The 24,140-nt window shown below is 41.0% G+C and overlaps 1 protein-coding gene across 2 annotated transcripts in view; it reads left to right on the forward strand.

Moving 5' to 3' along the window:
* OLA1 (Obg like ATPase 1) overlaps positions 1-4,195 on the forward strand; it is a 98,662-nt gene extending 94,467 nt beyond the window's left edge. For both annotated transcript variants that reach the window (XM_054381037.1, XM_054381038.1), the window contains one exon: positions 3,687-4,195. In XM_054381037.1, the coding sequence (XP_054237012.1) occupies positions 3,687-3,788 (102 nt within the window). In that variant the 3' untranslated portion in view covers positions 3,789-4,195. The remainder of the gene's footprint in view (positions 1-3,686) is intronic.
* The last annotated feature ends 19,945 nt before the right edge of the window (positions 4,196-24,140 follow it).

The raw sequence follows: 24,140 nt of genomic DNA on the forward strand, positions 1-24,140 counted from the left end.
ATGCTGGATTTTTTTTTTTTCTCTGTTTGTGTTAGTGTTCAGAATTTAATAAGCCGTAAAATGAAATTGGTTTTGAAAAATAAAATTTTTAAGACAAGATAAATTATTTTGGAATCACCTGTAAATGCAATGCAAGAAACACAGAAAATCTGTTTCTTTTAATAACATGTCATTTTAAGTTTGCATTGAAGGTATTACAAATGTGAAGAAAATATTACATTTTAAAAACATAACTTTTTTTCCCCTCAACATTCCTAGGCTCTAATAGGCATAATCTGAATTTTAAAATCTACTATTTCAGTATTTAATTCAGTCACCCTTTGATGTCTTGTTAAAAATGCCATGCCTTATTTTGATTTTTCAGAGTGCCAGTAATAGTTTTATGTAGTTCACAAAAATATATTACAGTAGGTGAAGTTTCTCAGCTACTATCTACTGAATAGATAGTGAAGATATTTAATGAAAAACTTTTTTTTTGAGCTGATGCTTCTTTGTATTGACACTTCTATTTAAAAAGAGTTTTATCTGCTTTCTCAACACTAGAGGGCAGAGACTGATTGGGTGCCCAAAGTTGTGCCCTTCTTGTAGCTGACAAATTATATCTGATTTAAATTTATTGAATAAGAAATTAACTTGTACCTGGCAAATAAATGTCATAAGAGAAGCTGTTCTCCTCTGTGTTGCAATTGCATTATTTCCACCTTCTTTAAGCAGAAAAACTTCCCTTTATGTCATACACATTGGTTTCTCATTTGGCATTTTGGATGTTTTATTAAGATTTATATTTTTATAAAATTGCAATTACGAAGCACATTAGTTTGATTTAATCAGTCTCAGTATTTGAAGCTTCCTACACACTACAATGTGTTAAAGAATTTAAAAGGTTCGGCTTTATTGTTTGCTATTTGATAGCTTGAAAGGTATGCAAAACTATGATTTCAAATTCAGCTTATTCTCAGTGGTATCACTAAGGAAGATCATACTGAGCAGCGGGACTTTAATAGGTTTGTTTGAACCCCAGGAAGTGAGGGGAAAAAAATCCCAGTATAATTGGTTCGTTGCGGCATGTGAACTGCCTTATGAAAAGGGAAGTAGAGTTGTAGTTGTAAAGTGAAACCACAGCTATAAATAAATCTAATATTCTGCAGTCAGGAACCACTTTATGTAACCAAGATGCAAATTTTGCCAGCAACAGTTTTTTCATGCTCAAATCCAAGTGTTTTCCCTGAGAGCCTGTATCATTTGGTAACTATTAATCTACAAATATTTTGCTTGAATATTTTTATTGGCTTTCGGTGAGATTCTAAATACCAAGCTTCCGTGTTCAAATTATATTTAATGATTACATTTTTACTGTTTTGAAGCATCTGTAAAGCAAGTATTATTTGTATTTGTTACTCAGGTTTTAAATCAAGGTTAGAAAAAGCCCCTTGCTCTTCAAAAAATGTGTTATATTGCTCTAGTCTTTCCTAATTTGCATTTAATATAACGTTTCATGCCATACACAATACTAATTACTTTTATATTGCTAGTAAATTTCAAAATTAAATTTGGGAGCTTTCAGGAGTCAACTGAAATAACAGTGGTAATGGGAGTTGCTTGCTTTGTATGTTATCAAGTTGATCGATTTTTAAGTTTGATTTTGTGTGTGTCTAACACCAGTACAGCATAACTAATTTAATGCCAGTGCTGTGAACTATACACTGAATAGCTCTGTGTGGGCTTTGTAGTCTACAGGGATATCACATTATTAGCAATCATATCTGCTTAGGCAAAGCTGGCTTCTACAGATGGCTGCTTTCAAGTGCAAATGAACTGGTTAGACGTGTCTTGTTTAATACATACTCAAGATTCACAAATGGGTATTGATTTTTTCAACCAGTGTTTCTGATAGCAATGGAAATGGATTAAATGGTCTCTAGAGAATTTAAAGGAACACTGTCACTTTTAATTAACTGTAAACTGGTAACAAAAATACACAAACTTGCATTAGTGTGTCAAAATTTATTTAATTAAAGAAGTCTATGCTGTTTTGACAACATACAATAGTGTGCTAAAAAATGCACGTTGTTACTTTGTGCAGGTCAGTTTTTTCAACAAATATTTTTAAGTAATAAATGTATTCGACTGTAAAACGTCTCTGTACCTGTGCCTGCAGCTTACACTTGCTGATGATTTTTACAGCACTGTTTTATTAGTGTTTATGCCATCAATTAGTCTAATTACTCTTGACTTTGAGCATTATTAGGATCTTCAAAGGGAAGAACTACTAAGTCTACTTGAAAGTTAACCTTTTACAGTCTAAACAGATTTCCAAAGGGGAAAATACAAAAGCGTTTGCAAAGTACTGTTTATTATTTATCAATAGTGTTTTATGGGTTAAGGTCAATTACTATTGCACTATGTATTTATTGTTGAGGCTATTTTATCTGCTGTTTTCTGTAGGCTGGCATCACTCCTGACAACATTTAAATAAGTAATGACATCAACAACCTTAATGAGCCTGTAAATTCCTAGACAGCAATATGAGGAAACACATTGCTTTACAGAGTAGGTTTTTGTGAAAGAAAGGTGTCTAGGATAGCTATGTACCATTAGTCTGAGCTGTTCTACTGAATTAGTTAACAGCTCTCCTGTAACAGGATCTTAGTGTGCCACCACTGTGGTAGTGTCGTTCACGACAATGGCACAGTGAGGTCTTGCATGGAAGCACTTTCTCCTGCAGGAGGAAACTTCAAAACTGGAATGGTTATTGAACTAAAGCAGGAGCTCTCAACTTTTCCATATTGTAGATCACTTTTCAAGATAAATGCTACTGCAGACCACCACCTACCCAGTCTCAGTCCTAATGCTGCAGCTTCTCTGCAGCCTCTGTAATACCATATTTAATTACAATGAGCTAAAGACAGAAAAAGATAAGGATAAATGCTAATGTGAATAATACTGCCATTTAATAGATTCCTTGCCTATTTTCTGCTCTCCTCAAGTATTTTATAATGAATTTTATAAATTTTTTTTAATTTATTCCCTTTTCACTGCTTTGGTCCTCTGTGCTTCCCCCTGTATCTGCTGTTATATCTGTCCTTCTGAAGCAAATTTGTCCTAAAGGAAATTTCTGGCAGAAAACTCGAGCCTGTACGTTGTGTTCCTCAGTCCTCCATTATCTGTGCACAAGCAGATGAGAGCCCTGCTCAAGGCATGAGGGGCATGTACAGTTGTGACTTGTGCATAGTGTGCCCATCTTCAGTTTTGACAGTATTTGCTTGTCTAGCTGCTCAAGAGCAATAGCTGTGCAACCATCATGCAGACCGTTGCTGTGATTGCCCTTTCCAGTTTAGATTCTTGCCACCAGTGTTTGTTTTTTAGATGAAGAAAAGAAGAAATCCTGAAAGCTGGAGGAAAAAAAAAATAGTGTCTTTTATCTTAAGATTTGCCAAGGTTTACCACTGTATAATGCAGATACCATTTAAGCACCACTGATAGAGTGGAGATTAAATTAATTTTGTATTTATTTTTACGTATGCAAAACCAATTTATGTTAAACTGAGGGGTGATGCAGCTGTAAAATTGTGAGGCTGAGGTACCACTATTTCTTTACCAAAATGTATTTAAATAATTATAATTTGAAAATGCTATAAAATGTCTAATGAGATAACCCATTTCCCTTTTGTCTGTTCTATTCACAGGCCGCTGGAAAATACAGACAACAGGGCAGGAATTACATAGTGGAGGATGGAGATATTATCTTCTTTAAATTTAATACACCTCAACAACCCAAGAAGAAATGAATATCAGATGTTGCTCATTGCTCAGAAATAAACTGTGCTACTTCAAAAAGCATATGAATTTTTATTTAGGGTGGAATATCTGGAAACAAAAAGCATACAGTTTCTACCTAGGGAACTTCCCCTCCCCCCCCAGTGAAATTATTCTTGTTTGTTTTGAATTAAAATATGGCACCTCCAGCAAACATGCAAGTTCACTAAATGTGAGCAGCTTTGCATTTCAAACGATTAAGACCCTACTCCAAATTGTAGAAGCTTTTCAGGAACCATATTACTCTCATGATACTTCATTAATCTCCATCATGTATGCCAAGCCTGACACGTTTGACAGTGAGGACAATGTGGCTTGCTCCTTTTTGAATCTACAGATAATGCATGTTTTACAGTACTCCAGATGTCTACACTCAATAAAACATTTGACAAAACCAGCCTTGGTGTGTTTGGGGATGTCTGTATTGACTGACTGTGGTGTGCTGAATGCGATACGGCACCTGGTGGATGCTGATTACAGAATTTTAAGACGTGTATGATACAGTAACTGGCAGTGTGGGGCAGCTGCAATTGTATCTCAAAAGTGAGTCTTTCATGGGAATCAGAAGATTAGGATGCCAATGATTTGTCTCAAAAAAGTTAATGAATTTGTAGATGGACATTCACTGAAAGATGATAGTAGCAGCATAAATGATTTTTACTGGAGAGAGGGAATATATGTAGAAAAATCATGTTATTGTTGAGTGTGAAGCTTTTTTTAGTTCAAATAATTTTGAAAAATTTCTTCCTTCTTGCCTAGAAAGTATTAAATTGTAGAGGCTAGAGCAGCAGCACTTGATGTTGCGTGTTGTTCTCTCAGGTCTGGTTTTCATGCCAATGGAGGGTGACACTGTTGCGGAGAGAGATCAGCTATGCTGGATAGTTAAGTCGCTCTCCTGTAATAAGATCACAGCTGTGAGTACTTTTTTTACCCCTTTAAACATGGGGGAGAGCTAATCTCTTTGGGTAACACAGAATAACAAATTGCTGTCAAAAATTAACCCAAGTTTATACTTTTAATGCAAGCTGTAGCACTGCTTTTACTTGCAATGTGTTTAATGCATTTTAAAAAGGCTTGACCTTTCCTTAAGGGTCTGTGCCTGTGGTTTCAGCTGCAAGTTCAGTGGCGTTAGGGATGGGAGAGATGCTGATGTTACCTATGGCTTGTTGGTGTGGCAGACCTCTTGCATCACTGTGATAAATTTGCTTGCTATAAATTTGGAAAGGCAACTTACCATTGGCTAACCTCCCCTTGTGTTTTAAGACATCGGGAGTGCTGGTCGCGTCCTGCTCTGCAGCTTGCCTTGAGATGCTGCCTTTGAGCTTCATTGCTCATTTCTGAAAGAATGAAGGCATGGGTCAGCCAGAGCCACGAGGCTCATTGTTGGAAAGTTGGCATCTTGCCTTTAATTGCACTGAGGAGAAAGAGGGAGGGCAGATGACTTCAATACGTAGTTGTTGATTTTGTTTTAAAGAGCATCTCCTTTTCTCATGGTGGCAGGAGGGGGGAGAGTATTGTAAAGCAGGGAAATCAGATGTTTTAGAACCCTTGAAATTCTCCTTTGTATCATCTCCCTGGTGTAGCTAGTATTTATTCTTGGCATTGTTTCGATGTTACATAATTGAGAAAAGATTAAGGCCACCAAATCTTGTGTTAAAAGTCAAATCCAAAAGAAAACAGAGCCTGTCTGTTTCACTTGGAAGTCAGCAAGGTGCTAGTAACAGAGAAGGGCTCATGCTGGGTTTTAGACACAATGAAAGGTGAGTGAGAAGTGGAGTGTATGTGTTTGTGACAGAGAAGTAACCTCTTTACTGCATTAATACCCACTAAAACATGTTCTCTTGTCCTGTCTGAAATCCATTCTGCTTTCCAAAATGTTCCCCTGTTCCCTAATTATTACATGTCAGTGAAGAAGCTGTTAGAAAGGACAGCACAGTTCATGGATTGCTTCGTGTCTTTACATCTCAGTTCCATTTATTAAGCCATGTTTGTAGATTTGAATGTGTGCACTTTGTTATACCTCCCTGTTATAAAAATAATTAAAAATTGAACTAAGTTGTTCTTGATAGACAGGGGGGTTTGAAGTGATTATGGTCTTTTGAAAATAGAAAATAAAATATTTGCCACATGTTAAAACTCTCTCTATATTTTTAATGTTTCGGCCTATTAACTTACTTGAATAGTTTCAGCTGTTTTAACTAAAGTTCTTTTAACTGCTGAAGCTAATAAATTATTCCAGAATAAAACCAGTTTTGTTAAGAGAGAGAATAATCTGATAAATTCTGTTATTCCTATCACTGTGGCAACTGCTGCATTAACTGTGTGCAGCCTGTGTTTCCTCTCAGTGGGTCTCTGCATTTCAGATGTACAGCTCCTTAAAAACTTGTAGATACATGTAGCAAGTTTCAAGTGCTTGTTTTAAACAGAATTGTCATTTAACTGAAGCTGAGCATGCATTACCTATGCACTTCCACCTGCACAGGTGACTCCAGGTGCAATATATCCATACCACTCACATTACTGTTTAAGAAAAGGAAACTGAAATGCATGCTTTTCACTCAGTGGTCTGTGCTCAGTGGGGATGATGACATTATTTTTCTCCAGCTGGAGAAGGGTGAGAAAACATTGTAGGCACTACTCTTCAGAAATATGGAAGTTAGGGAATTGAGGAGGAGTACTAATCCTTCCTCTTGCATTCCTCAGTGCCTAATAACCATGGCACTGACAGCATGTTTCTGGGATTAAACACATGCTAGTGGAACAGTTAAGTCACTGCTACCTGCCTCCACACAGACCAAAAGAGAGTGCCTGAAAGTGATGGGGATTATTATATCAGATAAAGCAGTATTGTGTCCATAGTATATTAAACAGGTAGTGGGTGTGCTCAGTGAGGAACTAGAAACTAACTGCCTGAAACTCAGGTGTGTTCATCTGGCTGTTTGAAAACTGAAGTAGACATTTTAGTGTGATAAGAGCCACCCAGGTGTACCTGGCTATCTCTCAGCTGCCATTTCAGCATCTTTGAGGATGGAATATTCTACAGAGGAGGTGTAGTATTTCCATGTCTTCATAAATTTAGTGCTGAGGCTAATGTGGTTGATGAGCTAAAGCAAGTACTTATTTTACATGGCTTCAGCTGTGTACTTCTTGCAACAAGAGGATGTAGATGCTTAAGGTTGGTAAAGGTTCAAAAATGCCTTGGACAAAGTCCAGGGGAAATAAAAAAAAAAAAAAAGGCTGTCTGAGACAGAGGTATCACCACTGCACTTGGAGTGTCCATAAGGCAGAAATTGCAGGATGCTGGGAGAAAAACTGGTATGTGTACATTGTTGTTGCCAGGCTATCTGCTGACCACTGTCAGACCCCAGGATACAGGACTGGATGGGCCTCTGATCTGACCCAGTACCATCATTTTTGCCTCCTCTCCAAAGCAACTTTTCTTCAAAGGCTATCCTCAAACATCAGTGAAGAGCATGTTCTTTAATGTGCTTCCTGGTTCTGCATTTAAATATTAAAATCTTTGGGGGGGGGGGCGGGGGCAAGTGTTTCTCAATTTCATGTTTATTTGTTATTTCATTGACTTTGTCCAGCACTGTAGTGGTGGTAGATGTACCAGAATTGCTTTAAATGATTTACCGTTCCTGAAGCATCTTTTCTCACCAGCTGCAGATTTCCATCTACCTTCTCCCCTTCATCAGTCAAATTCACCCTGATCTTTTCCCAGAATAGTGTCTGACTAGTCAAGGAGTCTGTAAACAAGATACCATGTTGTAAGCTGTTTTTTCCTTCCTCATCTCCCACGGGAGAAGTCCCCAGTTGGCATGACTGTGCTGTAGCTGGGATAGCTTAGCTGAACGCCTCCTGGCCTTTTATTGATGCTGTTTTTCATTGCCTAGCTATAGGTGCTGTGGGCTGGGGCAGCCCTGCCAAGATGGGGCTCCCAGACAAGCAGCAGAATTTCAGCCCTGTGGCAGCGTGCTCTGCTCCTCTTACCTCTGCACCAGCAAGTTGGCAGGTAGCCTAATAGCTTAAAAGTATCAGGAACGTGCTTTCTTGCTGCAGTGCTTCATGTTCTTGTGGCTGCCAGGCTTGTTCAAGAGCTCTTTTGGTCCTTACTGTAGTGATTGGCAGTGATGCTGCATAGTCCATGCCACTAGGTGACTTAAACACAGAGTTTCTTTTTCCAGGTACAAGGTAGAATCATAAAACTGCGTTTTCAAAAAGCACTCTGTATGGTCAAGGCTTTCAGTGTGAAAAATTTTAGATATATTTTAACATTTGTCTCCACTCATGAACTCTGCTCACAGAGGATGGGAGAAGGGGTGTGGGAATCATTAGAAATCAATGTTTAATAGTAATTTATTTTATTTTTTTATTCCCCCCATGCTAATTTCTTATGTTTGATTATGCTAATCCACCATTTCACTTAAAGCTCACTTAAAGAAGGAATGACATTGGAGGCTTTGAAAAAATAATCAAAGTAGTTATTCATCTCAGTATCCCAGCAGATTGAAATAGTGGTGTGCTGGTTGGGCTTTGAAAGTTTTAAAGTAAATTCTGCATTTCAAGGCTCTTTGAAGCACTTATTTCTTGGCTTCTCGCTACAGGTAGTGCCCGTTCCTGATCCATGGGGACAGACACATATGGCAGCGTGTTGCATATTGTGGAATCAGTTACATGTGTGTGCCTGCTGTCCTGCACCGATGATTTGGTAGGTGCCTGCACATCAGAGCTCATTATGGTGCTGTGCAGTTACAGAATGCCTGTAGTGCTTTGTTTTCTATGTGCAAAATGTATGTGCTTAGCACAGAAAAACATGATTTATGGTTTATAAATAAAGCATACAGAAAATAAAATCTGTGGCTGCTGCAAGAGCAAGTGTGATGTGTAAACGAGCAAAATACATCCACCTGAGTCTCATAGAGTAAGTGGGCTGGTACCCTGGGCTGGCTGAACAGGAATTTGGTAGTCTTCCTGCCCTTGGTGGCTCCACTGCTGCTGTGGGAGGGGAAGGTCTTTGGCTTTGGCTCCTGCAGGGCAGGAGATTTGCATAAAAGGGGAAATCGAAAAGGCTAAGGTGGGGTGACCAAACATAGATAGATAATACCCAGGGCTATTTTGGTGAGGGTAGAGGTGGAAGCAGTGTTCTGTGTTGAGATGTTTTTACCTGCAGTGGCGAAGACTCTTCAGCTCAAGCAGAGCTGGGTGTTGGGAGTGCTGCCTGCAGACCCCCAGCCACCACAGCCCCCAGCAGCAATCCCCCACCTTGCCTGTGACAGAGCCTCCAGGTCTGAAGCTGAGGCTAATTTAAGCCAGGACTTGAAAGTGGGGAGGTAACTCACTGTACTGCTTGTACTTCTTGCTCTGAGTTCACTTGCTGTATTTCAGTGTGCCTAACAATTTCAGCAGCATGTGAGGAGGAAAGGATTGTGAGAGGGACATGGGAAACCCATTTGTGAGGATCTTCACCACCTCACGGCCACAGATGCACAGAGGATGTGAAGTATAGCCTGAGGTAAGCACATGTGGCCCAGGTTTGGTACCCACTCCCAACAACAGATTTTGATGGCACAAAAGGGTTCATAAAGTTTGAATTATGGTAAATATGTAATAACTTAAAGGGTAATAAAGTCCTTTCTTAGTAATGAGGAAGGCTGTTGCCCACATAAAAAGCTTCCCAGGAGCAAGCCAGAGAAGCAGGACAGGTTCCAAGGGAAGACACCACAGCTTGTGCTGTGAACACTGGCCAGAGGATTTAATCGCACTCAGGCACTGCAGCCTGCCTGGAGTGCAGATGACACAGAGCTGATGTGTGTGCACTGGCCCAGGACAGGAACCCATTCCTCTCTCTTGTCTTCTGCTAGGAAAACTCACTCACCCACACTGTGCAAGGACAGAACTAGCTCTGACCAGAGGCTCTGATGCTGCTGGAAGGCCACCTTGCCAAATTTGCCACCAAAACATTTTTTCTCCTTTGAAATTGCACACAAAACCTTTTAGTTGCCAAAGAGTTAAACTTCTCTGAGATATGAATTGTGTGCAAAGTATCCAAATTTGGTTATAAATCCTGTTTAAGTTTCAAAGCACAGCATTATTGGAGGTAGCAGTAGTAACATCAAACAGCCTTGATAAGATCAACAAATTACTAAGTATAATTGTTTGTGCTGGGGTGTGTGCAAGGAGATAAATAGCTCATAAATTAAACACCAGTGCCTGAGGGTGAGTCATTCATGAATTCAGAGTTGTCCTGACACTCACAAGCAAAAAGTAATTTTCTTTTAGTTCAGTAATTATGCAATTCAAGATCTAAGATCAGCAACCAGTGCTAGGTGCACTTGCAGAGGTGGAAGGGTGCTTCAACTATTGGAGCTTCCCATAAGTTGATTAATAAGAGAAGTCTGCTGCCTGTCCCTGTAGTGGGAAATATTCCATCTGAGGTACAATTCTTCAGTAAAGTAGTGAAGGGTTAAGGGATTAAAAACAGACTATGGGTCAGTTTTTGCCAGTATACATCGGCAGCATTCTCCTGGCTTCAATAGAGCAGTGCTAGTTTATGCTAGCAGAAAATCTGGCCCAAATTATTGAAGAAAATCAATAACTGCTCTGTGATAGCTGCTGTTAGTCATCCAGGCTAGTGCCAGTTTCTGAGCGGCACCTGGCACCTTGCTGGCTGCACTGCAGCTCACAAGCTCTTATGCAGGGTCATTAGAGCCTGTTCCTGACTTATTCATAAGACCCTGTGAGGATCTTGGTCTAATCAGGGTTTTCCTAAGGATAGAGAATAGTAATGTAATCTATTATTGTAACAACATCATTTTTGATCTGCTTTTATTTACTAATGTTTTGCCAGCCTTTAAATAGTTTTCCACCATGTTTTGGTAGAGATCACACTGAGCGATCTTGTTTTTTGGGAATGTGAAGCAAATCTCATAGCTGCTCAATAGAAGCTGGCGCTGGCATAAACTCCTAGCGGTCAGAAGACATCTTGATGTGTAATCTGCAACCTCCCTCACCACTTGGTTCTCAAGTAGTCTTCACTCTGTCTGTGGCATGTTGTGATGGGGTAAGAGTGGTGGAAGAAAGACCAGAAGTTTGTGGTAGTCTTCAGACTTTCCCACAAGGCTTCCATTCCCTGATCCTGGCCTCCACACTGATGATCAAAATGGTTGCAATCATCTGGCTGTGCAAACAGGTACACTAAGCAAGGATAAAGACTAATAAAAATTGTAAATTATTTAAGTCCCTTCTTCACTTGGCACATTAGGGTGAAAAAGTTTATGCAAAGATGTTTTTACTTCCTGACTGGAAGCCAATCCTGAAGTCTTTCTTGTTCATTAGGCTTCAGTCAAACTCCTGGAGTAGTGATGTCCAACTCATGGTCTTCCAGTAGATTACAGGGCTGGGGCTTTCTGGGCTGCCTGGAGTCTGAGCTCTCCATGTCACAGCACAGGAATGTCCTGTAGACAGAACAAAGGAATTTTTTTCCCTGGGGTAGAAGTGGCTGTATCTTCATTCCTGCCAGCCACAGCTCCCATCCCTCCTACCACAAGCTATGTAAATAGTGGGCAAGACCTCAATGGGGTTTTGAAGTTCCTACCAAGGGATGTATAATACTGAAGCCCAGCTGTTGACACATATTTTTAATGAGCATCAGTGGAATTCTGCCCTTCATGTTTGTAGAGTCTTTCAGAAAGCAAAGACTTTGACTGTCACCTCTTCTCTAGGACAGGTTCCCTCACTCATTAAGGGGCCCTAACAGTACAACAGTTTTCATCTGAAGGTGTACAGGAGAGATGGAAACACAAGTGGTGTGATGCTGCTTCTTGAGACACCTCCACCCCTTTGCATGTAGCCTCCCAATCCAGCGCTACGGTCACTTGGTGCACAGGAAGTTGTCACCAGATAAAGAAACTTCTCTGATTGCAGGCTGTCTCTTACATGCCATGTCACAAGAAACCCTTTGCCTTGGGGAGGTTCATGTCTAAACCCAGCATGTTGATTTGAGAGACACTTGTGGAAGGTGTGTTGAGGTCAGCCTGGCTTCACTGGCAGATACCATTCTGGGAGTGGAAGAGAAATGTTTAATTTATATTTACTATTTAGGAAAAAAGCTGTAAGTGTGCTCTTTTATTCCAAAATAAAAATGCACTAATGACTGGAGTGTTTAGCCCATTGGGAATATCATTGTTTTCAATTATGTGCCATTCTGATGGGAGAGCACGGATTCTTAGGCTGAATGGAGATTTGTGTTGCAGCTATTTGTGCCTTTTAAAACATTTTCTTCAATACTTTAAGAGAAAACTGTAAAATGGCAATAATGACATATTATTACAAGTAAATTACACTGTAAAATAGCATTAATATTGCAGTTGAAACCTAGAATTTGAAATAAGATGGAAATATTAATTTGCACACAGCTTTTGTTCTTATCCAAAGTGATTTGGATTAGGAATGAGATTTACTTAGCGCCTGCGGTCGCTGGCGAGCTCATGCTCGGTCACCTGGTTGCAGCACAGGCTGTCAGGCTCATCTGTCACTCGCCACTGCAGGAGCCTCAGGCAAAGCCTGGCACACCCTGGGATGGCACAAAGCACCAGGCATCCCAGAGGAAGCTCAGGAGGACCTTCTCTGTGCATTGACCTCTTGAGCTCAGTGCATGGGGAGCAGGCTGGGCAGCCAGGGCTCCCATGGGTGTGGGGATGTTCTCCATTTCGTCCCCAAGGTGGAGGTGCCACAGCACACAAACCCCACTGAAAGACTAATAGGAATTAGAAACTATTAAAACCAGAGGTGCAGGATAATAATGTGCTTAGGGAGAATGCTGAACAATTTAGTACTCTGTTTCATGAAAATTGTCCCTTGAATTTGACAAGTCTGTTCTTTAAAGGTCAAGGATTTTTTGCCTTATTTTTTGCCTCCTCTGCTTGTGAAGAATTGTCAAACTCTTGAGGGGTCACTTCTGTACAGAGAGATTTTGCACCATTAGGGTCTGCAGAACTGCTCCTCTAGTGGAATAGGTAGAAGGCATGTGGTATCAAATTGCGTTTCAGATGTATTCTGTTACATCAGTATTTAAGAATAAGGAAGAGGAACCATCTTCTCTTGATTTCAATATAACCCCTTCAAGTAGATGGGCTCTGATAGCAGCCTTGCATTTCCAAAGGACTTTGTTTGCCTCTTAGGTATCCTGCAGCAATGTTTGTTCACATCTATCACCTGCTTTTCAAGTAGGACATGCATTTGCACTTTTAATAGGACCACCAGCAGGGCTCCACAAACTCCCTTTGGCAATGGGCCTTAAATCCACTCTCTCCATGCTTTGTCCCCAAACAGACTGGACCTCCCCTTTCTTGAGCCTCAGGCAAGGGCTTTCAGATTTCTGGGAGATATGCTTACCATTTGATGGCCACAAGATAAAAGAGGGAATCCCAGGAATCAAATCACCTTCTTTTCTTTCTCTTTTTTTTTTTTTTTTTTTTTTTTGGTTAAAACTTTTATTAATTCATATTTCCATCAGCCCAGGAAAAAAAAAAAAAGTAATAAATGTAAAACTGATCCTTCAGGCGACTTCTGATCAGTGTTACCCTTCTAGTGCTTCTATCTGCCAAAGTGAATACTACCAGGGAGGCACAGGATCTCCATGTGTGAAATAAGGTGGAATGTCACCAATATTTTTATGTTGCTTTTCTGCAGCAGTGATGTGTATCTGTTTTCTGTCTTTGCAGTAATTTTGCTGTGGCACACAGAAAATTGACTGCCATTCTCTGGATTGTGGCTTGTGCTCCTCACAGACCCACACAGGAGGTTTGGGCCACCGATGGTGTCCGTGGGAAATGGACGATGGCAGGACAGAAAGCCCTGCTGTGATGCTGCTGCCATCCTGACTCTGAAAGGTAAATCTCAGGCAAGCTTCACTCTCTGCTGGATAAATGGGGCAGCAGAGAGGCCCATGCTGTGGCTTCAAGACATTCTGGTCCTAGAAACCACCTGTTTACTCCTGTCTTACACTTACACAGGGTGAGCTGGGAATAAACTAGTGTGTCCTTGTCAGAAACACTCCTGTTCGGTAATTCCCATACTGTGAGAGAGTGTGTTTGGCAAAGGACAAAGAAGCACCTTGACCAGCAACCTCTTGTAACTTCATCCCAGTCTTCAGCCCAATGTGTGGGAGAGGAGCTGGGAGCATGGCATGTCTGTGCTCTTTCCCACCTTCTCCCTCTGTTTCTGCAGTGAGAAGCGAGTGGTCCAGTAACAAATCATAGAATTGATCATTGAGTCCATACCAAGCCTAATGCTAAAACAGTTAACATTCAACATGAGTTTTAGGAGACAGGAGCACCTTGAAATTGTCTGAGTCATTAAAAAAACTTGAAAGAAAATAAATTAAGGTGGTGGTGGGAGTAGGAGGAAACAATATGAAAGGCTACCTATGGTTGCTTGGGTTGCTTGCAGAGCTTGAAGTGGCTCTGCTGCTCTCCCTCCTTCCTCTGATTTTGGCATCAGCTATTCTAAACCTGGTGATAAATGTCCTGTGTGCTCCTCATGGCATGATGGCAACAAATTAGCATAGCTAAGTGATGCTCAGTTTTGCATTTACTTCGCTACTGGGCTGCTGTTCCTGCAGCATCAGGTGTACTTCTGATGGACAAATGGCTTATTTTTGGCAAACTGCAGTTTTAAAATATTTTTCAGCTCTTCCATGAGGAATAACATTAGGTATTCTATAAGATAGCCTCATAAAATGTAAGTTTATTTCCTAAGAGAGCTCCTGGAGTGGTCTGGAAGGGCTTAGGCATTCCAGCCATTCTGAGATAGGTACATTCACTCTGATATTAGTCGTTCTGTTTTCCAAGGCAAATGAGGTCTGTTTATATGACTCTTGCATTTTATTACTATGGCAAATTTATCTTAGAAGCATTCATGTGTTATTTCCAGCAGTAAGTAAAAATACCTGTGTTATTGATATTCTATTCGATGTCTTTAATTGGGAGGAAATGTCTTTAAACACGTTACAAAGAAAGATGTACCATATCTCTGACAATCCAGGTAGGCATGTTCAAAGTAAGAGAGCTGATTTCTTTTGGGGGCCCAAAGACCAGCTCAAGAACCCAAAGGTATTTGCCCTTCAGTTTGCCTATAACAAGCTCATTGATGAAAGGAGGTGAGAGAAAGCCCAAGAGTTTGCTGTGGTGATCATGGATAGGCAATATGATTTCTGGGATGATGACAAGAACCTAGGGGCTCTTTGCAGTAGAAATCTTCATGCCTGGGGCCTGGCTGAGGACTCCAGTGCCTGGTATATGTTTCTTTCCTTAGATGTCCCCACAGTATGCAATCTACCAAGGAGATCCCATCTGTCACACTACTGGTCCCCTTTGAGTGTGAGAAGATGCAGCTAAGAAGCAGTTTGGGAACACGGCATGTAACTTCTTTAGCTGCTACTGGAAAAAAACCACAAACCTTGACTGGTTAATTGTTTTTGAAAACCTCTCTCATAAAAAAGACATTTAAAAGCATTTGACAAAGTTATCTCATTATAACAATAAGTGATTAAGCAAAAATAAGCACAAGAAGTCCTGAGATAGGAGAGAGAAAATGTTGTCTAGGTCTTCCATGTTAACAGAAGAGTTCTTATGCTTCGTATCTGAAATAACCAGAAAGGAAGACAGTGTCTCAGGCTGGTTCTGTTATGGTTTGCAGGCAAATGCAACATTAATCATAATAACCCCACTGTATTCAGTGAAGCTATTCTCTGCTTAGAGTTACAGCTAAACCTAAGTCTTTGTCTAAAGACAAGTACATTTTTATAAGCAAATTAGGGTCATTTGTGCTCTAAATCCTGGTTATCCAGGTTAGTTAAACTGGGGATCAAGGAAGCTTTTCTGGGTCAGAATTGGAAGAGTCTTCTGTATCTTAATTATCTAAGTATTTTTAACCAACTTGATATTTACCAGTGCTCAAATGATGAGTGGGTATGTGGGGAAACACAGTGAAATATTAAAATTTGTGACATATTCTTGCATAAGTATTTAAAGATTTATGGGTTTTGTTCATTGGCTGGGTTTATGAGCCTGCAACCCCGACTGTGCGTTTGTGCTTTCACTTCTTCATAAATCTGTGGAAACTTTCCTGAAAAGTTTTAACTATAACATGTCAATGAACTATAAAGGAAAGGTTTATTTTGTATATACCCTCTTTACCTGAGGTCCATGGTTAGACTCCACATTAGAGCTTCTGGCTCTCATGTTCTCAGTTTGTGCTTTTGATCATGCCACTCTTTGCACAAAGCTTGAGAGAATTTCTGCTTTATAAAGAGGAAAATACAGACACATTTTGATGTCTATAGAAATGCATGTTTGCTCTTATTTTTGAGGCAGGGGAACTTAGGGTTTAACATCTCTACAGTTCTTCCTAGGTCTCTGTGCAATCAAAGTTTCCAGGGAGGACTTAATGGGGAACAGAAATCATTTGGTTGTGGTGGTGATGGTGTAGTTGATATATTTTTCTTTCAAGACTGTACAATGATAAAAATGGTAAGTAACCTAGTCTACTCAGAACTGCTTCATCTTTAAGTTCATGCAAGTTTAGGGAGCTCTAAGTGACTAAAAGAATGAGTGGCTTAAGATTCACTGAGTGATACTGCAAATACAAGGACTGAAATACCAAAGGAGTAAAGGATATATAGACCTTTGCCCATTACATCAAGAAAATGAAAAAGTTAGGAAGGGGGAGGGGGGATTCCTGTGCTACATTTTTCAAGTCCTACTCCAAACGGGGTAACCAGCCCATTAGTATAGGTGCCAGGAAGCTCGCTTTTGTGACATCTCCCCAAACACACCTACTTTCACTGGACCATAGAAAGATCAATCCTGTCTGAAAACCACCCATTACCTAAGACACCTAATTTATATTAGAAGCTCACTAAAAGGCACTGTCTGGCCCCCAACCTTCACTTCCAATGATAAAGAGGATGTTTTACACCGTATGTGACACTTAATCAAAACCGATATTCTTTAACAAACCCTTAACCTCTAGCACACAGGAGTCATATGAGGCCAAGGGACAAGACACAGATCCAGCTCAGGGTGGCATATCCTTTGATTAAGATGATACAGATTTCCCATTTTTTATCAGGGTTACAGATTCTGGATATACCACTTTTTGATTTGTCAGCATTAAATTTCAGCAGAGGTTCAAGCCAAAGAGAGACCAAGACTAGTCCTGTCTTCAACTGTGTATTAAGAGATAATTTCTCTGAATCCTCTGCAGTAATGATCCTCAGATCTTCTGATCTTTCTGTAAGCAAGTTTTCCTGGGAACCTGGATTTAAACTATGGCACAAACCTTGCTTGCATCTGGGTCCTTTCTTAAGGAGGAGTATCTAAATACACTTATACTGTGAGCCCTGAAATGGACCTTTTTTTTTTTTCTTTCCTCAGGTCTTTTTCAAAGAGGTAAACCTTCAAGTGAGTTCTTTCACCCTCCCTTGGATTTCTGGGGCAGGAGGTTTTACTTACAGAGTATACAGTACTTTAGATGAGGATTGCAAACTTCAGGGGGTTAGACAATTTTCACTGCCTGCAGTACATTGGTATCTCAGTGTAGTTGACTTTACTCCTGGGTGATTTCTTTCTTTCTTTCCTTTTTTTTTTTTTTTTTTTAATCCCCTTCATTTTTTTAGGTAACCCCTTGTTCTAGAATTTGTATGTGACTGATTTGGGCATGAAGAAGTCACTTAAATTCCATGTCACAGGGAACGGTTTGGCTGTTTTCCCTCTTTTTAGTCAAATTTTTAACCCAGAAGTTCACATTTTCTTAGGAACATAGTTCTGCAGAAGTTATTTTTAGTAATTTTTCCTTGAAAATAATGTGCTGCTTGATTATTACTGTGTAAAGAAGATCTTGGAAAGGGTTTTGGTTTCCAGTTGTATGTTTTTAAACATTTAAAAGGCACATCTGTTCTGTCAGGCTCTGTGGCTGTCTGGGCTCACTTCTGCCAAGTGAGTAATACCCTCCTTCAGCACCCAAAAATGTTTTTTACCTAAACTGTTGTCATTTTTGTGATTGTTACTAATTCAGTTACAAGAACAGCTCTTTTTGTGATGAGCTGCCTTTCTCCTACTAGAGTTATTTTTCTTTAAAGACTGCACAATGATAATGTGGAGAAGTCCATATTATCTACAAATTTCTCTAGCAAAAAAAAAAAAAAGGAAGGATGAGATTTGAATGCATGAATTTGTGGTGCCAAGAAAAAGAGACAAGGAGGTGGCATTGGTTCTTAAGCCTTTCAGGCTTTTTTCTTTTTCTTTTTTTTTTTAACACTATAAAGGAAGAAGGGGCAATGTATATAGGCTAGTTTTAAGAGAACTTCAGTTGTAGAGAGACCTGTAATCATGTTAAATTATCTTTAAAGGCAACTTCTGTTTAGTAAAGGCAAAGCTGACAAGCAAAAATCTGGAGGACTGGTTCTAGTTTATGGCATATCACATACATCAAAGGTCAGCCTTTCATTCTCCTGTACCTTGGTTTTTATAACTTTCTTAATGAACAGAAGCATAATCAAGGAGAAAGACTTGCATCTCAGCTGCTGCTCCCAATACCTTACTCATCTTGACTTCTCAATAAGAAAATTAATTTGGCCTTGAAATATTTTTTTTTTTTAATCTCTTCAGATTTAACCTTAGTGTTCTGCTGGAAGCAATTTTTCACTTAAGATTTCATAGCAATGCAGCTAGAGAAACCATGCCATTTCCTGCATCAAATACATCAAAGTTGTGTGGGTTTTTTTATTTTTATTCAACTGAGTATGTCCCTATGCTTCAGGTTTGGTCTCTTTGCTCTAAGGAAGGAATGTGTTTTAGTTCTTATTTCTATTGGGGGCTGAACCTGCTTTACTGCAATGCAGTCTAAAATTAATAAATTCCCAGGGAGGGATGAGCAGAGCCCTCTTCCTATGCAATGTGCATGGCTGGGAGCTGACAGCAGTGGCTGGGATGCCTTCTACAACCGAAACCACCTCTGTTGCCTGTGGTACGAAGGGGAGAACCTCTTCATACTGGTGTCTGATCACAAGGTAGACTCTGGGGTGACTGATGGTCACCACTAATAGTTGACAACACTTTCCAATGTGAGTGCTTTATAGGAGAAAGGAATAGGTAAATTCTGAGGAGTCTGAGCTGGGCTCAGTTTTACCTGAGATGGAGAGATGTATGATCATGTGTCAAAGCTGTGCGTGTTTGAAATGGTCCTCCTCCACAGCAATGAGACACACAGTCTGCCTTGTCCCTGACTTGGGAATTTGGTTTACTGTTTGTTGTGTCCTGAATGCTTTTATTCTCTAACGAGATGGGAGGGTAGTTAATGCTTCCAGATTTAAAGCTTGCTGTTGCAGAGATTTGGCTCCAGAGTTCATGGGAGGAAGGTGCCTGGTGGGGGCTGGAGGGCTGGATTAAAGTATTTATTAACAGCTCCCTCAGGTTGGCTTTACATATGGGGTCAGTTAAAAGCTGTGCAGTTTTGTGGCAAGGTGCCAGGTTTTTCTTTCATTTTAAACTGAAGTTTTTAAAAAAGGCTTATGAATGTTGGAGGAGGGTTCTCTTTTTTTTGGCTTTATTTTACATCCAATTTTTGGCCATAATGTTAAAGGCATTGCTGCATGAGAATGGAAATCTTTGCTTAGCTTCTCTGCACAGGTACAAGCCCTGTTGCCCATACTGTGACTTTGGTCTCCTTCCACTGAGTCTTGCTTCGAGGGAGGCTGAGGGGGCTTCTCAGGGGTGGGGGGTACCTTTGAAGCTCTGTTAAACCTGATTTCAGCCCAGCTGAAGACATATGGATGTGCCAGGGGTCCTGGGGCACAGCTTGCCCCTGCTGGCACACCAGGCACAGGCAATCACATGCAGGCAAGAGTCTCCCCACAGCTACCTTCTTGTCTATTTATCTCCTGGCTGATGCCCCTGAGGACTAATTCTGGGATGTGGAGCAGCACTGCGTTTGGGGCAGCCACTTCATCCCAATTGTCTTTATCCTGTGCCTGAAAGCAAGCGCTCAGTACTGAGTGACTGGATGTCATTCCTTGCTCTGAATGCAGAGCTGCTGTAAGACAGGCTGGTGGACTCGGGGTCCCCTTTCTCTGCTCCTGCCCTGACAGGAGCTGGTAGCCGCTGCCTTTCTGTTCTCTGCAGCAACTTGCTGGCTTTGTGAATCGCGAGGCTCCTGGAATACACACATTTCTGCATGTGGCCTCTCCTTTGCAAGGCACAAACTAGGAAATAAGTAAAACTCTGCCTGTCTGTTCCAGCAATCACAATAGTGTCCACAAACCATGGACTTTTGTCTGTGTTTACAAATATTAGTAAAAAAGTCCTCTCTCATATTTGCCCAGAAAGCAAGTTGGAGCTTGCTATAGCTGCATGCTTTATGGGAACTTTAAAAATGGTGAGTACGAGATACCTGGTAAAATTTTTGACAATATACAATTAGATTTGAGTTGCCTATTTCTGAAACTTTTGCCCTGGGATTGGGTTCTAATACAGAATTCTGAGAGTTTTAAGAAAATCCAGGAGTAAAAATACAAACCAGCTTGATACGGGCTAATAAAAGAAAATTAAAAACAGGCTATCTTAAATGCTGGTGGCAGGCCAACATCAGTATCAGTTATTTAGAAATTGAATCCTACATCTGAATCACAGACTAGCAGCAACTTGTGATGAGTGTGGTGGGGGGTGAGGGGCAGTTCAGGGGTTCCTGTGGGGTCTTGGCTCTCTGTGAATTTTGCAGGTGGCTTCCGGGCTGATTCAGCTGGCACTACCCCAGCGGCAGTGCAAGCTTGGCAGGGGATCTCAAGGAGGGCTGTTCTGCCCTCTTCATCTCACACCTCATGATAGGTTAGATGAATAGAGAGAAAAATGAAAATAAATAATGAAATGTCTGTGCAAGGCTGAAGACGTGTTGATGTCGAGCCAGCCATGCAGCTACAGCCCTGCTTTCGAAGGAGCTGAAGGCCAGCTCTGCTGGCTGTACCTTGTTCCACAGCTTGCAGGCAAGCAGATCCCATGTGTTTGAGGAGGATAAGTCTTTGGTCTTGCAAAATTGACCAGAACAGTTCAGAGCAGCCCTGAAATGTGTTGAGAGCCCATCTATGTCTGGTTGGTGGATGTGAGTACTGAATAAAAAGTTCTAACTAGTTCTGTGGGAGAGACAGGCTATAGCAGATGCAAGGCTATAAGAGATGTGAGCAGGTCACTCCAGTGCCTGAGGAAAGACAGTGCCATTGAGGGCCCAGCACACCTGCCTGCCATCAGGCCTTGGCTGCAAAGCTCTCCAAGTCTCCATCTTGCATTTCCTTTCAGTTCCACAGCTAATTGGCACTTTTTACCCTGTTTTGCATGTGGAGTGTGTTAGTACAGGATAGGTTTATTATCAAATTAATTAGGAGCTCCCTCCAATTATTCCTGCTGTGCCTGATGGGCTCTCCCTGCTTCCCGCAATGGGCTGATTGGCTACTATAAACTCTCTGGCTTTAAACGATCGAGTGGTGCCACAGGCTCATTAACAGCACTGCCTCGCTGTGCTCCTCCACCTTCTCACCTCCCAGGCAGTGAGGCTTGTCCACCTGGGCTCCCGGGAGCTCCTAGGATGCAGCAAGTCCTGGAGCCCAACTGGAGTTCAGATGCTGCTCCAAGAAGTGAGGGCAGGTGCTTCAGCTCAGTCCTGGGGAGCTCAGGGACTGCACAGCCAGTGAGTCACCCTTCTCCTTGCACATGCAGTCATAGGTCTTCAGGGTATGGCTTTAGCTGGGAATGAAACAGTTGAGAGGTTTATCACAGCACCAGCATCACCAGCAGTGAGGATGAAGCTGCAGTACCTGGGCTGGAAACAGCCAGCTGAGCCTCTCAGGCAGGGGACGGATTTTATACACTGGCTCTTGCAATGTACAAACCCACAAAAGCAGTAAAGCCATCCAGGGTGTGGAGATTTGCTTAATTGAGAAATAAGCACATAGTTGTGGGTCAGTGACTGCACAGCTGATTGGCTGAGCCTATTTTATTTTGGAATAATTTACAGTTGTTAAATGGATTTGGAAAAGCCCTAATAATGGTTATTAAACTGTTGACTTAGCCTGACGTGTTCAGTGTAGTAATCCGTGTTCGTGCTTGTCGTGGTGATGAGGGTGCTGGAGCCGGGCGAGGTGCTGGAGTGTTGTCAGCCCCAGGAGGCAACCGCACAGCTGGCGGGGCTGTGGTTCTCCCTGTCTGGGTGGGCAGCACTCCTGCCAGCCAGGGAGAACCAGCAAAGAGCTTCAGTCTTTTTTTTTTTTTTTTTTTTTTTCTGGTTCAGAAGTGTTTTGCTTCCCCATAGTTACAAAATCATTATGTACCATCTCCATTATCAGCTACTGCACCTCATCTCATGTCAAAAACCCCTTCCCACAAAAAGTGGTTTTGTTTTTTGTTTTTTTGCACCTGTGCAGATGCCAGACTCATTTTTAACTCATCTTTGCAATGAATAACTTCAAGTACAGTACTTGTTGAGTGGCCTTCTGGCCAGCACTTCAAAATGTTGCACATTCATTTATACCATGATGTGGGATCTGTTAGCTAAAGCCTACAGAGCACATGTTTTACAAGGTGTAGAAGAAACCACTGTAAATGAACGAAATATCTCCAGCTTGTCATGTCTGCTGCCCACAGGTGACTTACAGAGCAATTCTTATTTTTCTTTTTATTGTTTTCCTTTGCATGATGGTTAAAAAGGCAGTGGGCAGATGCTTAAAAGACAACTCTCCTTTTTATGCTTTGTTTAACCCCTAAAATGTGCACAGAACTAAATGTTGGTCTTGCATGAAATGCCACTCTGTGTGCTGGCAGCTGTGTGTGTAGTACAGAGGCTTTGCTAGGAGGCGTGGTGCTCTTGGATGTTTTACAAAACACTCATTTCTTAAAAATATCAGTTGATGACTGAACTCCAAGAAATGTTACCTAGGAAGAAGGAATGCTAAGCAGTCAGATTTAAAAAAAAAAAAAAAAAAAAAAAGTAAACAAAAAGTGCATTTTTCCCCTCTAGAATTTTACTCCCTCATTTCAGGCAATATTATTGTTTCATTAGTTGCCCAGTTAGCCAGAACCCCTTCTGGGAGAGAGAAGACCTACATTTCAAAGGGAAAACAAATAAACAAGCAAACCATTATGCAGAACCTCCCATCTCTCCCTGCTAATTTTCTATGAAAAAAAACAAAAACATTCAAGACTCCTTTAAAATATGATAAAAAGGGCATGGGAGGTCACAGGCTGCCTTTGGAGGTCACCTTGGAGAGCTGCTGCCAAGGGCCATGATGTTTTTTATTCCTCCTCCTCTCTTAAGATCATGGTTTTGGAAACATACCTTCAATGTGAAGGTCTGGCTGGACTGCAAAGGGACTTTTAGGTTGTATGGAAGAAGGAAAAAACCCACCTATTCAGTAACAGTTACAGAAATGGTGTGAAGTTCATTGTCAGCAGTGCTGGTGTGAAGTGCCTCCTGCATGGCCATTTCCAGCTTTAGCAAACAGGCGATGGGAACTTCCCACTGTGGCCCATTTACAGCGGGGGACTCCTACACCAGCCCAGCCTGCCTGACACACACTTGTTGGCATATCAGCAATCACATTATTGCTTTTTGAGCCATTTCACAGCCCCAAGGTCAGATCAAAATGCTCTTTTTCTGGCAGCATTCCCCATTTTTCCTGTGTGCTTAGCAATGCAAACCAAAGGAACAGCAGTGACAAAGCTCACTACATCCCAGTCTGGCCACCGTACCTAAGCAGCCACATCTCAGTACGCCCTGGTGACACAGAAGCATACCTGCAATGCACAGCCAGGTAAGAGCACTTTTCTGCTGTACCTTCTGGAACATTACCATTTCTTGGGCTCCACAAAAAATGGGGAAAAGCTGTTTTGTGAATCTGCTGTGGAAGTGTTTCTCAGCCTGAGTCCCCTCTTCTTAGTCATCTCTTGGTAGCTTCGATGAGAACTGAAACTGTGGGGTTTGGAAACAGTCCTAGGAAAACTTTATTTATTTGTTTGTTTATTTATTTATGCCTCTGGACATTTTTTTCTTCCTTTTGGCTTTATACATGTCATTAGTATTTCTACCATGCTCTCATTTAAATTGTGCTACAATTGGTTTTCAGTCTGTCAGTGGAGATTTCTGTATGTTATTTATATAACATATATACATAAACAAATATGCTCTGTATATCCTCACTACTCCAAATGGGAGGTGCTGCTTTTAACACATACTTAACTATTCAGTAGTACAGAACAACATGGCAGTTTTCTATTATG

The sequence above is a fragment of the Indicator indicator genome, chromosome 5 (assembly GCF_027791375.1).
Source record: "Indicator indicator isolate 239-I01 chromosome 5, UM_Iind_1.1, whole genome shotgun sequence".
NCBI lineage: Eukaryota > Metazoa > Chordata > Aves > Piciformes > Indicatoridae > Indicator > Indicator indicator.